General features: G+C 30.9%; 1 protein-coding gene across 1 annotated transcript; it reads right to left on the reverse strand.

The window, feature by feature from the left end:
* Nucleotides 1–8784: 8784 nt before the first annotated feature.
* On the reverse strand, nucleotides 8785–11780 carry LOC108769055 (major royal jelly protein 5). Its single transcript, XM_018519801.1, has 6 exons — nucleotides 11416–11780; nucleotides 10963–11138; nucleotides 9918–10136; nucleotides 9633–9804; nucleotides 9111–9337; nucleotides 8785–8979 (listed from the first exon to the last, which is right to left on the reverse strand). The coding sequence occupies exons 1-6, from the start codon at nucleotides 11606–11608 to the stop codon at nucleotides 8785–8787; spliced, it is 1182 nt and encodes a 393-aa protein (XP_018375303.1). The 5' UTR covers nucleotides 11609–11780.
* Nucleotides 11781–15585: the final 3805 nt, after the last annotated feature.

The raw sequence follows: 15585 nt of genomic DNA on the forward strand, positions 1-15585 counted from the left end.
GATACAATCGTTCGAGTACGACACGCATAAAATGTATCCGATACGTAAAGGAGCAAAAATATAATCGAAAGCATTGCACGTAGACAGTAAATTAATGATAACGTAACAGTGTAAAACAGTGAAACTGTAACATGATGGAGGATAAATATAATATAATAAATAAATATAGTATAATATAATATCTGCTGTTTTACAATACTATGAAATATAAAATATATTTAATAATATTGTAAAATAATAGGTATGTAAAATTATACAGAGAATATGTGTAAAAATTATATGATTTATAGTGGAAATAAAATTATCCGTTTTTACAAAAAATAATGTACTTTTATCTGTAATAGTATAAACATATTTTTATAGAAAACGGAAAATTATAAATAATAATAGTATATTTTATAATAGTATATTAATTTTTATGTGTGTGTGTGTAAATGTATAAATTTTTGTAATATTTTATGATATGATAATATCGCGCATACATATTATATTTATATTTTTACGGCCGTATATATCGATGACAAAACTTAAAAAAAACGATATGTCATAATTTATTGGTGACACATTTACGATATGAATTATAAATCAAAATTATTGCTGGATCATTTGGCTCTATCTATACACTTTTTATTTGTACATTAACCTTACAATTTAAATAACGCTGTCTAAATTAGTTCATTTCTCCCGACTGTGATTGGTCAATTATTTATTTATGGCTTACTATCTCTAATGACGCCTCATTACACGTGATACTCACTACATATTTTTTTATCGAGTAAAAAAATACCCAGATAACACAAATACTTTCAATAAATATTCTATAAACGTTCGTTGAGAATATTAAAATATTCTTACAATGTATTAAAAAATATTCTATAAGATGAGACCAATTTAAATATTCCAGATAGGTCGGAATAAATATTCTTTTTCATATTCTAAGAATATTCAGAGAACGTATTTAGTTTTCAATATAAAGAATATTTACAAAATATTTTCTCTAAAACTAAGGAGTCTATTCTGTAATTTATCTCATTCTAAGCAAACGTGATGTGAAAAATTGATAATAATGGGTGCCTTCCAACAAAAGAGACACACAGGACACGGTGTGACACAGCTAGCTGTGCATCCGAGGGGGTAACCACTTAATGTAATCGTGGGACAGAATCCTCGAAATCATTATAAAATTTATATAAAATCTCTATGTATAATTACATATGCAACCACGAGAAATCATTGTATAATATTAAATAAAATCATATAATATATTTTACCAAATTACTTCATAGTAGCGAAAAAAATTATTTGTAATCAGATGAAATCATGTAATCTGTGGGACAATATTTCAGCTAGTAGTTACCCCCTCGTGTGCATCCCATTACATTCTTGTTGTTTGTCAAACAAGAATGAGATGATCACTGTATTGTACTGAGTCGCTAATTGTTGGAAGACACCTAATATTTATCATTTTTATTAGTATATTTTTTTATTTTGTTTTTCTTATTAATTATCTGAACTTACCTTTGGTTTAATTAAACTCACACGGCGTGTTCTTTTCAGTGGCACATATTGGCAGTGTTGTGTTATTATTTTGATGATGCGAATGGGCGCGAATGGCCACGAACGGACACGATCACATGGAGCACAAAAAGATCGAGATTGAATGGTTCATCGATATTGAACGCCATCTACATCTTCAGTACATTTCAATATTCTATGAACATTTAGAGAACATTTAAACAATATGATCTTATTACTAATTTTAACATATTTTTTTATATATAATATTGTGTGTTGTCTGGGTAGGTACAACCATTAAGAGCTCACTTATTCACAACTCGAATAAACACAGCTCGATAGTCTGCTTGGTCATAACTTCAGATAGAGGCCCCGTTCTAATAAAATGTTTTTTTTTTTAATATCAAGTAAGATTATCCTACATCTAAATGCTTTAAACCTATTTGGACGTCATAATAAACAAACTTGTAATTTGAAATTAACGTTTGGAGGTACAGATTTATAAAGGAAACCCTTTACCTCTATTTCTTGTAATATTTCTCATAATACTTTACAGTGCTGTTCAAAGTCTGTTTCAAAATCTCTCCAAAAAAACATTATTTAAAGTTTCCACCGTCTTGATATCACAAATTAAACAGAGTGGCGAGTCAATTATTGGAAAACGAAACAAGCTTGCTATTAATGCAAAGCCTATTAATTGAAGAAACTGCCTTTCTATTAATATTAAATGATTTGAACCACATGTGTGTCTCCCGCCACATTGCCAGATAATACTAGTGCTGCTATCTTGCAGTGACATAGCAAAATTACAATACATTTTCTATTCTACTCATGTGGTAACAGACATGATAAAATCTTATAAAAATGAGTAAAAAAATGTTCTCAAATATTGATTAATGTATGTATCTTACGTGGAATTTTTCATCAGTTTAGTTTTATCATCAGTTTAGAATTTTGAATTTTTTATCAGCTCATTTTGGAGTCTTCATCAGCGATTACAAACCAAAAATACATCCATTGAGAGCAAGTCACTTGCAGATTGGCAGAAATGCAGCATACATTGCATAGATTTAAAATTTTACCTTAACATTATGAAGCAAGAAAAATTATCAAATAATAAAAACCGATGGTTCACAATGGGAAAACGAAAAAAAGAAGCTCAGAAATAACGATTCACAATCATATTAATAGTTAAAAAATTACACAGTATATTAAATATACATATATCGTTCTTCTGAATATGGTTTCGTATATGTACAACATGACGTGTCATTTCAAATTGAGCGTTACAATATGGCAAGGAGAGTAAAAATAGCATTGGAAATAAATATAACTAAAAGTATCAACCAATATAACAAAGTTCGAATGTCAATTTAACAACTTTTATTTACATAGTAGAAAATGCAAAATTAAAATTTTCGTTCAAGGATCCATTAATAAACACATTATGTTATTAAAAGATTTGTTAAATATAAAAATGTAAAGATTCTTATTGCAAAACCAGAATTCAGATTTTCTTGAATTTTACGCGAATTTTATGTTATGATATGCATGCATTTTGTTAACGAAATATCTTATATTATAAGGAAAATGCGTAAGCAAAAGTATTAGAAAAATGTATAAGCAATTTATGTATTTTATATTTTATATTAAAAAGATTTAATTCTCTTTTCTTTGTGTTATATTACATTTTATTATATTATATTACGTCTAATTTCTTTTTATGTTATAATTCTTTCCTGACGTTCTATATTATGGTATCAAATAAATACATTGTATAAAAATATTAAATTCGTATATAATACATAAAAAAAATGTAAACCAAATCCAGTAAACCTCAAACTACACGTAACATACCTCTTAGTTGTAATTTGCCATACAAGATTATAACTGTAATATAATATAATACGTGTGTTCTCCTACAATTATATTATTTGTTATATGTAACTTGGTGTTTGCTGAAAAAAAGAGGACTGCCCTTGGTGGTGGGGATGGTGAAGGGCCTCTACAGGTTGATTCGTTTTTATTCATTTAAATTTTCCTTACAACTTTAAATTAAATGTAGTTTCATACAATTGGAAGGATTCCAACTTCAGTCAACGGCTTGCAAATTGCAAATATATTTGATAAAAATAAAGCAACCTTTTTAATATTATTAATAAGGATAGTATTAAAATTTGTTAAGATTTAAGAAAGAAAACTTTTTATTTGATGTACCAAAATTTGTATTTTAATGCGAAATAATTAACGAAATAAAATAAAATAATTATAAATAAAAAACAAATACATAAATAGTTAAATATCCAAAAAGGGGCCACTGTAATTTGAAGTAATCCATTTTTTTGTGAGGATGAGTTTATCTAGGTATAAAGAAAAGAGTACCGCCGATGAAATCGTTGTCATATTCTATATCTCAGTGCACATAATATTACATCGTGTCTTGTATAAGTTATTTGAACATAATTATAATCAATAATTATTTAAATAATTAAATATATTAAATACTTTTATTTTAAATAATAATTAAACAAAAGTGGAAACTTGATCTGTATGAATGATTAAAAAATTATAAAAATAATTAAAATAGCAAATTCGGATGATGAGATAAGATAGACAAGAATCGCGTTTCTCGAGGTTGAAAATCTCAGAAAATATATCCGGAATAACAGGAGCGCAAGAGAGCGAGGAGGTAATGCGAAGAATCGTGTTTCTCGGGGTCGAAAATCTGGGAAAATAAATCCGGAATAACAGGAGCATAAGATAGTAAGGAGGAAAGACGAAGAAATCGGGTTTGACGGCACCCCGAAAATCACGAGAAATAAATCCGGAGTAACAGGAGCGCAGAAGAGCGAGGAGGTAATGCGAAGAATCGTGTTTCTCGGCGTCCAGAATCTGGGAAAATAAATCCGGAGTAACAGGAGCGCAAGATAGAGAGGAGATACAGCGAAGAATCGGGTTTCTCGTCGTCGAAAATCTCTGAAAATAAATCCGGGCTAATAGGAGCGCATATTAGCAAAGAGGTAAGATGACTTCCAACAACTTCTTTACTTATCCTGCTTTGCTAATACTTCAGGCGATTTTTCTAAGATTTTCGATGCCGAGAAGCGTGATTTCTTGTCTATCTTACCATCCAAATTTATCAATTTTATCGATTTACAGTATTTCTATCATTTTTTTAATTTTATACTGATGCGTCAAATTCCTACTTTTGTTTAATTATTAATTAATAAGTAAAAAATATTCAATTATTTAGTTAATAACATATTTTTTAATTAGATTTAATACAAATAATTAATTTCAAATAATTAATACACAATCGTGAGGAGACGAATAGTTCAATACGAAAATCAAGTATTCCATTGTTTAATTATGAATTATTACATAATTCAGGAAAAATATTAGTTTATAATGTTTATATACATATAATTATATACATATACATATATGTATACATATACTTATGTATTAAAAATTTTTCACTGGATCATAAGAAATGTACATAGATATAATCAATTATTTAATTTTTTGTTTGTATAATAATTTTGTATGTAGCGTTTTTTCACACATAGCTTTTCATATACCTTTTATATAGGTATATATAATTGTATACATAAAAAGTAAGACTATTTTAATATTTGTACAATATAAATATAGTTGGAACGTTGCAATGTTGTTTTAATACTGCTGGAATGAAAACTGTTGACTAGATATGTATCATCCATTAAAATTCATGGTTCGTGGATCATCGAAGTAACAGTTCTGTACGATTACAGGCAATGCTAAATGGGATAAAGGATGGATGATCATTTGTGGGATCATCACGAAATTAATTCCTGAAGGCAAAGGGAAACATTTTTTTAATCTTAATTTTGTCGTATGTTATATTTCGAAATATGGTGCTAATTAATAATACTGATTTTAGCAATAAATTTTATAGCTTTTAATTTTCTCATCAGTTTAGAGACATAATTTGTATATACATATAATTGTATATACAAATTGTATACTATGAATTATAATGTGTCAGTGTGTTCAGATGTAAAACTTGCATTATTAATTTCCAAAATATTAAAACTTATAATATCAACTTATTACCTTTTTCGCCTGATTAGATTAAATAACTTATATGACTTTTTGTTTAACATTGGCAAACAAGGAAGTAATGATTTATTGTGTTACACTGTATCTTTTGTTAGAAAGCAGCCAAGGTTCGTCGAATTTTCTTTCCTTTTAGAAGTCATAGTATGCATTCAACAACTCTCTCCTATATACCCTAACGTTTATCTATATGTATATGTATAATTATATTGTTATATGTATATAAAAAATTTTCTTCCGAACAATTTTCTGAGCTACTTTTCAAACATAATTTTAAAATATATCTCTGAAATATATTTTTAAGACATAGAATGGTACATAATATTTATTTTTACTTCATATAGTACAATTTATACCAAAAAAAATCAATTTGAATTTTCTGAATCAAAATAAACGTTGATATTTGATATTTATTCAATATTATTTCTAATTCAAGAAGTTATTGTATAGGGTTACAAAAAAGCCCGATTAAAAAAGTCCGCGATTGAAATCTTATTTTTAATATGTTTGAAATAGTAATTTTTTAAAGAAGAAATTCCACATCCCTGCTCCCTTTGTCGATATCATTAATTTTTTTTCAGCATCTGAATGATTGGATAAGTATCATCAGTTTATTCTGTAGTTTGTTTCTATGCATAACATTGTGATGAATTGGCAGCGAACTGTTACAGAGATGCCAGATAAAAGACGCGACAGCTCTAAACTGATTAAAGATAGGTAAAGGGAATATGCATGCAATGAAGAGGCATGTGCTCAGAGCGGCCTATGTATACGTGCCATTTGGTTCGTAATTCGTCTACCTATCTTTCAGAATTAAGAAAATTTAATAAATTTGTCGCAAAAACTAATCGCAAAAAAACATAAAAAATGCAAGTAGTTCATGTGATATATGTATATCTAAAGTGTATTAAGCAAGATACAAAATAAATAACATGAGAACAGAAAAATTCGGAAGATTAAAAGTAAGAAAAGTGAAGCCTCTATCCCCCCGCAGAGATTATCGCAGGATCTTCGATCCAAAATCAACGTATGGTACTGTGACCCTTCGGTGACCCTTTTATTGGGTCGGAAAACCAAGCTGGGGGATAAGAAGATCAAATTGACGGGAGCTGAACTGTTGATAGCAGCTATTTCAAGAGAGTATAAACGCATTAACTGCAAGGAACCGAAATATATTCATATTTTGCAAACAAAATTGGTAAATTTCTTATACGTAGTAATGTGTCAATGACACGTAAATCGTCTGTGTGTAAGTACTATTTTCAATATGACTAATCGTCTTTAGGAGATCCCCATAAGAGATGTTCTTAAGACGTAGGACATCTTCTATCTTTGAAGATCTATGCTGGCAAACATATAGAAAACAGAACCATCGATTATAATTGGCGGGGATGATGGAGAGCCCTCTATAGATTGATCGGTTTTTGCTTACATAAAAATCTACTTTCTTACTTTAAACAGAATATATACTATTAGTGTGTTAGTTTCTGTGACAAAAACGAGATATTTGTATTTAAAAAACATTATTATTTCTATACCACATAATTAATAAACAATAGCCAAATAAATCGGATATTATGTTACAATTAAATAAATAATAAAAAAATTTAATTATACATCCGTAGAAATGTATGAAAATTGTTAAAAGTACATATTCGAACGGAAAGGTTAGGCGAGAGAGTCGAGTTTCTCCGTTTCTTGGCGTCAGAAACTCTGTATAAATCGGCAGAATTATTAGGAGCGCAGGAAGTTATCAGAGGTATTCTGAGCGACGGCGTCTCCCCACTTTGCCGCCGCGTAGCATCGCGGTCATTGGTCAATGGGCGGGAGCTTCTTGCCACCTGGGAGGGTGAACCTGCTAGCGCTCTCATTGGTTTACGCTTGGAAGCTATCCTATGTAAGGTGGGGCATTGTAAGTGGAGTTCCGCTGCTACGGCGACCTCCTCGCTCGACATGCTTTCCTAGTATCGGCGCGATTTTCGAACTTCTAACGAAACGCGCTCGTCAGTTCACATTGCCACCTACTTCCTCTTCGTCTAATATACTTTTCTAGTTACTTTACTTGTTTTCTTGTCATTATTGAGGCTCATTTCGTTCGTCGAAATAAAATCTTACAATCAACTATAACTTTTTAATAAATTTTTGGACGCATATTTCAATTGTTGCGTTATATCTATTGTCTAAACGTATCTATATTTCAATATTGTAATTAGATTTTAATTATATTTTTTAATAACTGTTGCGCATATTAGAACAACAACGAGATAGCTGTTTTATTTTCTGTAATGCATTTGTCTCTGTCAAAAACTATTACTCCTCGAAAAAAACTAATATATCAAATAAAAAATTAAAACCCAGATGCTACAGTCTTAACTAATCAACTCTCCTACTCTTCTCTAATTGAACCGAATAGGTAAATAGTGCAATGTCGCAAATGCGATAACGATCGCTTGCTATATCTTTTTCTGAAGTAATATGCATGAAAGTATATTTTCGAGAAACCTTATTATATAACCTAATTATGATTGTAGCCTCAATAAAAGTCTCTCAAATTGATGTTATTATAACTTATAAATAACTCATGGTATCCCAGACAACACAAAGTTTAAAATTGTGACACAAGTCATCTTTTAGACGCAAAAAACATCTTGGCCCGAATTTAGACACTTTTTAATATCTGGAATATTACGCGTAAATAATAATTGAATATAATACGATGTTTTACCTATCTGAGGTCATAAAGAACAAAAAATCATGTTCAGAACAGATTTTGAATGTTGACCGTCACAATATTCGGAACGGTTGTAGTGATTTTACATCGCTAAATATGAATAATTTGCGGATCTTTTATCTCTCGACTTTGATTGATTTTTTATGTTTATGTCTTTCATGGCTCTATATGTAGATTTTTATCTGTTATTCTTATGTTGTTAGTTTTTCTTTTACTCTTGATGTATTGAAAATTTTTTTTAGTGTCATTATTGAATTATAATTTAAATTTAATCATTTTCGTAATATATTATATATTTAAAAGACATTATAAAGGAGTGGAATTCTAAACGAGACTTAATGATAAATTCCAAACATACCATAAAAGATGCATAAAATATGACGTAAAAGATAAACTTTTTTTTATATAATTTATTTATATTAATGCACGGAATACAATTCTTAATAGAGCCAATCCATAATCTTTTGAACTTTTGCTAAGTCCATTTCAAAAATGCGGAAGTTTATTTCATCTAGACGTATTGTACCAAGAAGAAAACGGTCAAATCTACTTGCGAGACTCATTAGCTTACCCCAATAATTTAAAACTATTATCGCACTTAAAAGTTGAAATCTTCCATCTTGTGCGAGGACCACCTTAAAATTAACATTTAATTTACAGCAATAAAATCGTACTATTAACTACTAAATTAAATAATCGTTAATAGAATTTGAAACAGTTTACTATTAATGAATATGTAAAGAATAATTGCATTCGAATATCTTACCGTATTATTATCAGATTCCTTGTAAACCTTTGTACCTACAAAAGACATTTCACGACAAGGAATATAAAATATCGAATGTCCCATTGATGTAAGATCTACTGTTTGACTTGATAATTTAATTACAAGTTTAGTTTGTTTATTAGCCTTTTCTTTATTTGGACATTCTAATAGCGTTTTTATACTTATCTTATATATTTCTTTTCCCGAGAAAATAGTATAATAAAAATCTAAAATAATTATAAAAGGAAATATGAAAAAATCATAGAAATATTATACCTAAATAATACCATTGATTATTATTATTTGCAAGAAAATTTTCTATACTTTCTGAATTATTATTATATAATAAGCAAAGAAACAAAAATATTAAAACATGAAAGAAAAAAGTTATAAATGAGAATGTAATGTTAGTTATTTAAAATTAAAGTTAAAATTCTTAGTAATGTCATGTATAGCATATTAAAAATTACAGAAATTACAATTGAAATAATATATCTATTGTATTAAAAAGCGAATACTTGCCATCATCAACGACTGTCATACCCAAGATACCGTACTCCATCGTAAAATTTTTGCTTGCTACAGAGAAGGAAACATCAGTCGGTTTCATATAATCAGATTCGACTCTGCATATACGCTTCTTAGACGAGTCGTACACTACTAAACCGCAACCTCCCGCGTCAGCCATAAACACCTGTGTATTTACGTGTGCATTAAATTATTTAAGTCACAGAATGTAAATACAATATGACGAGTTTTTTGTATTACTACGATTAAAATGAAACGTATTATTAAAAAATGACTAACAATCATTTCATCCAAAAATTCTGTGCATTCTTTGGGAAAATAAACAAGAGGCTGTGCCAATAATCCTGAACCTGTTCGGTTAATAGCCATATCAAGTGGGATGTAAATAGTTTTCACTAATGTATCATCTTCTAAATTGAAGATCAATAGTTTTGGATTACAAACTTGATCAGTCAAGATTATGCCGGTATCCAGAACGAAAATATAATTGCACTGAATCTGAAGTATAAGTAAAAATTGTATTTCATACATTTGTTATTAAGCAGACTGTTATATGTGCATATACATCCCCTATGAAGAAAATATGATTGGGAACCAACTATTAATATTCATAATCAGTCATAACTATTGATTGACAAATAATAACTATTGAATTACTAATAATAATAATTGGATTCTCAATGGAAGCTATTGATGATTAAAAGTATGATTGAGTGAATCAATGGTTATTATTATAACTCAATAGTTACGATTGACGAAAAAATGTAAGCATTGGGTTTTGCATAGAAATGATTGAGAAGACTAATTTATTTTACGATTTGAACTTATAAGATCAAATAATTGCTACTTGTCAATCAAGAGTTATGATTGAGTGTCAATAATTATCAATCATATTTTAGCAAACCGAAAATAGTTACTACTTTAGGAATTGTGTTATATGTACGGACTAAAGAATAAAAAATATGAAAATAGTTTTGTTCCATTAAATTCACGTTTATTTTCATAACTGACAATTACAGCGTTATCTTTTGTAATAAGTGTCTTCGTTGCGGATCGGCTGTCTTTTTTGCTTGTTCATTTTAACATCAATTAGTAATAACTAATTAATACCAATGGTATTAATTAATTATTACTAATTAATTACTATTCATCAAATTACAATTGACCAATATTTTGTTACTATTAATAGGATCCTAATCATAGTTTTTTTTCATAAGGGACAGATATGCGTAATACATAATAAACCACTAGTTACTTAAATATGTGACGTATAAATAATATAAGATATGATAACCTTTTAAAGGAAAGATATCAATATACATACGTGCACTCGGAAAACATTTACGATACCATCGCACATACAACTGCTATTATGCCAACTCCAATCTGGATACGGACGCAAGAGCGGACCTCCTAGTCCTATCGTATTAGTTACTGTTGCTAAAGTAGCAGGCATATTAGAGCCAAAAAATATCGGCATAGTAATGAATATTCTACCATCTATAAGAATTTTGTTAGTTAGCCTACGTGCTTTACTAAGGGATACATTATTTCACGAATTCTTTATAGCAATAGTGATAAATATTGCACTGCGATAACACCAAAGTTCATGCATACTTGGTGGCATGTGTAATAAAATATACCGATTATATATAGTAAGATTACATAGTAATTAAATATTAAAACCGTAGGTAAAGTTTCTATATACTATAAAAAAAGTGATTATATTTTTGTATAAAATTATTACAACTTTTTCAAATTTCTGTCATCAACCTACCATTTGCTTTAGTCGTATCGAAGAGGTTGCATGTGTATGGATTAAAAGCGCCTGAATTTATAGCATCTTCCTTCTGCTTCTGACTGTCCCATTCATACTCACAATATTTCCATTCATGCACAACATTCACTTCTATTCCAAAACTCACAATTGCCATCGACAGAATTAGTATAATAAATAAAGAATGCCCCATCTTTACTGTCGCTTACAGAAAATAATGCTGTGAAAGCAATTTGGTTTAAATTGTTACAACAAATTACACTTGCATTTGAGAAATGCAATGACTTACGCTATTTTTTGAAGATTCGTGCGTCTTTTAATAATTAAATCTATTTTTTGGATTGCTACAATAAAATAATTTAACTGTCCTATACCAGTAGACACGTCGCAAATGCGAGTATAATAACGATTGCTTTTCACTTATACCTTTTTTTGTCGAATACATATAAAAATGCTTTGAAAGAACGTTATTATATAACGTATAATCTTAATTGTAGTTGCATTAAAAGTCTTAGACTAGATCTAATTAGAACACTTATACACATATACAATACATATAGATGATTTATGACATTTAGGTACTTGCAATAATTATAAATAATGCATGTTATCTTATCAATAACTGTTCTTCTTCGATGGCACTACAGCTCATATCGAGTCAGGGTCTCTCTTATCGCAGTTCCATATTTCGTTGCTTAAGTCATAGCTTGTTTATCCATCCAATCCGAGGCTTATTCTGTGGTTCCTGAACAACAGTTTTTTTACACGTATAGGAAGTTAGCCTGTAGCGCAACCCTTGTTTGCAGACGAAGTGAAAGTGGGTAGGAGAGATGTGAGACTTCATTTTCGTGAGTCTGTCATCCGGTATACATCACTACCCACCAGGTTGATGATCAGACCGACGCCATCAATAATTGTTACCAACAAAAAAATAATAAATTTGTTGTCTTTGAAGGTGTATATAGTACGATGAGAAAAAGATGTAACTTTTTATTGCTTTTCTTTATTAATGACCGGGTTAAACGATATATGTATATGAATACAGTGCTTGTTGTAAAACTTTTGACTTTCCGCGACCAATTAATCTTTCTGATTATAAGTACTCACACAGCACAAGACGTCCATAGGACGTCCGAATGAGATCCATTTTATGTCGATACGTCCATGGACATGTTACAAACGTCCTATGGATATCCTTTTAGGATATTTTCTCTCTCTATATATATATATATATATATAGAGAGAGAAGTATCGGAGTTTATAACAAAAATAGAATAGATCTATATTGTACAAAATATTTAATTAAATTGGCATGTTAATTTACATACGTTGGAAACGGATATACTAATGTAAAATAGATATGATTTAGATCCATTGAAAATTCTGTGACCCTACACTTTACATCCTGGGGATGTCCTTAGGCTGTTCAATTCAAGGGACATACAGACGTCCTCTGGATGTCCTAAGGACTTCCCCTGGAGGTCTGTGCTGTATGGACATCGATAGATAGCGGCGCTGATCTTCGCACGCGTAAGCATTGGAAAATATTGATTTATTGTATATAGTACAATATTCGATTAAATATGTGTCAATATAAAAATAATACATATGTTAGAGGACAGATGTATTAACGTAAAACGGATGTAATTGGATCCATTAAATATTCTAAGATAGACGTCTGTCGGACGTTCCAAATAAGACATACAATGGACGTCCATAATTTATCTTGAAGTCGGATGTAAAACGGATATATTTGGACGTCCAATAACTGTCCTTTTCTGGACATCCTATGGACATCCCTAAAAGGATGTCCATAGGACGTTTGTAACATGTCCATGGACGTATTGACATAAAATGGATCTCATTTGGACGTCCTATGGATGTCTTGTGCTGTGTGGGCAGTTGTGAGAATAATTTCCCCTTCCGACCAACCATCTATAAATGTATAAGTATATTATCGAAGTGGATTTCGCTCACTGAATTCTTGTGTACTTATTTTGTGTATTCGTTATATATTGACGTGCGATTGGGATCGAACAGGAGTTATCACTTTCCAATGAGACGTTTATGAGTGAAATTGTTTCTTTAAAGATTTTTGTATTGTAATCTGATTAGCTTTTATTAGTACGGACACACTTCACATCCATTTTCAACTTTACGATTTTATCGACAGTTTCGTTTCAAAATAGACGGGATACCTAAGGCCTGTTTTTTTTGGCTGAACTTTTGCACCAGTTCATCTTTATTTCTCTTCTTTTTTTCTGGAGAGAAAAGGGAAAAAGATGAACTAGTGCAAAAGTTTAGCCAAAAAGAACAGACCTCTAGTTCTCATATTGCAATGGACATTGATATAAGCGTAAGGGCTCTCACACATGAAATGCATAACAGAGCATAAGCATAACATAAGGCCGCTAAACCAATGAGCATCTTATTTAAATCAATATGGCGACATTATGCTAGATGCTCATTGGTCCAGCAGTCTTATGTTATGCTTATGCTCTGTTATGCATTTCATGTGCGATAGCCTTAAGGGCCCAGACACAAGCTTTTGCATAACGCATAATACATAGTACATAATGGAATCAACCAATCGAAATTCTTCTTTTCCTTGGAATGAGAGGAAAGGAAAGCTTCTGATTAGTTGATTCGCTTATGCACTATGCGTTATGCATTAGTCCGGATCTACAATAGGGTTTTAAGCCTTAAGCCATAAGAAATGGGCGAATCACAGTCGCTTATTCTTCTCGGATTCGACTGTAATTGGTCAATTTCTTATGGCTTAAGGCTTAAAACACCTATTGTAGATCCGGACTTATGCAAAAGTCTGTTCTGCGGTCTTAAGAATACGTCACTGGGTGTATTCAGTACTACAACCGCTTACCCCAGATCTACAATAGGTGTTTTAAGCCTTAAGCCGTAAGAAATTGACCAATTACAGTCAAATCCGAGAAGAATAAACGACTATGATTCGCCCATTTCTTATGGCTTAAGGCTTAAAACTCTATTGTAGATCCGGACTTACTAAGCGCTCAGTGAGCTCTTGCATCTGATTAACATATTCCGTTAGATCTAAAAATATAGACCAAACAGATATACGAGAGCTCACTGAGCGCTCAGTGAGCAGTTATAGTACTAAATGCACTCACTATGACAGTGTCCGTATTCATATAGCGTTTTCGACCCGATCGGGTTTGCATCAACCTTGGTTGGATTAATCTTTCCTATTGGTTGACGTCACTCGCTCTACCAATAGGAGAGCACAAAACGCCATTAATTTAACCTAGGTTGGTGCAAACCTGGCCGGGCCGAAAACGCTAATAGTTAGGTCTCGTATTTAATAGGCCTTCTACAATAAGCCGCAAGTTAGAACGTCAGAAGTCTTATGCCCATTTCCACCAATATAGATTAACTTTAATCTCGGTTCAACTTACTCTTCGTCTTTTTCTAATCTTTAGAACTAGAAAAAGAAAGGTCTCGTATTTAATAGGCCTTCTACAATAAACCGCAAGTTAGAACGTCAGAAGTCCTAACCAGTCTTAACCAAGTCGTTCAAGTTGGCTATTGGCCAACTTCACCGATTATGACTTAAGATCGCTTAGAACTTCTGCGGCTTATTGTAGAAGGTCTATAAGGCCTGAATCAGACTACGCATTGAAGAATGAGATTGAAGATTGAAAGATTGAAGTTTGACCAATCAGAACAAAAGGAACCAAAATTTCTTTGTCCTCATTGGTGAAGTTTCAATCTTTAATCTTTAATCTCAATCTTCAATGCATAGTCTGATTCCGGCCTAAGGCTTCCTTAAATTTATCTTCAGATGTTCTACGAATTATTTCATTGGCTACTGTGCATCTAAAGATAAATTTAAGGAAGCCTTAAATATAAGGTCTGACTATAAATACGAACATAGATCGATGCATTCAAAAGCACAATCGCTCACTGAGCGCTCAGTGAGTTTTTGTATCTATTTGGTCTATATTTTTAGTACTAATGGAATATACCAATCAGATGCAAGAGCTTACTAAGCGCTCAGTGAGTGGTCATGCTTCCGGATGCACCTTTGTAACTTTGAGAATAACTTTCGAACAGACGCTGGCAACACTGGCAATACGGGTATTATTGAACAAACTTCTCCATCATCTCTATGAAGAAACCGTCGGTACAGTCGGT

The sequence above is a fragment of the Trachymyrmex cornetzi genome, unplaced genomic scaffold, assembly GCF_001594075.2.
Source record: "Trachymyrmex cornetzi isolate Tcor2-1 unplaced genomic scaffold, Tcor1.1 scaffold85, whole genome shotgun sequence".
Taxonomy (NCBI): domain Eukaryota; kingdom Metazoa; phylum Arthropoda; class Insecta; order Hymenoptera; family Formicidae; genus Trachymyrmex; species Trachymyrmex cornetzi.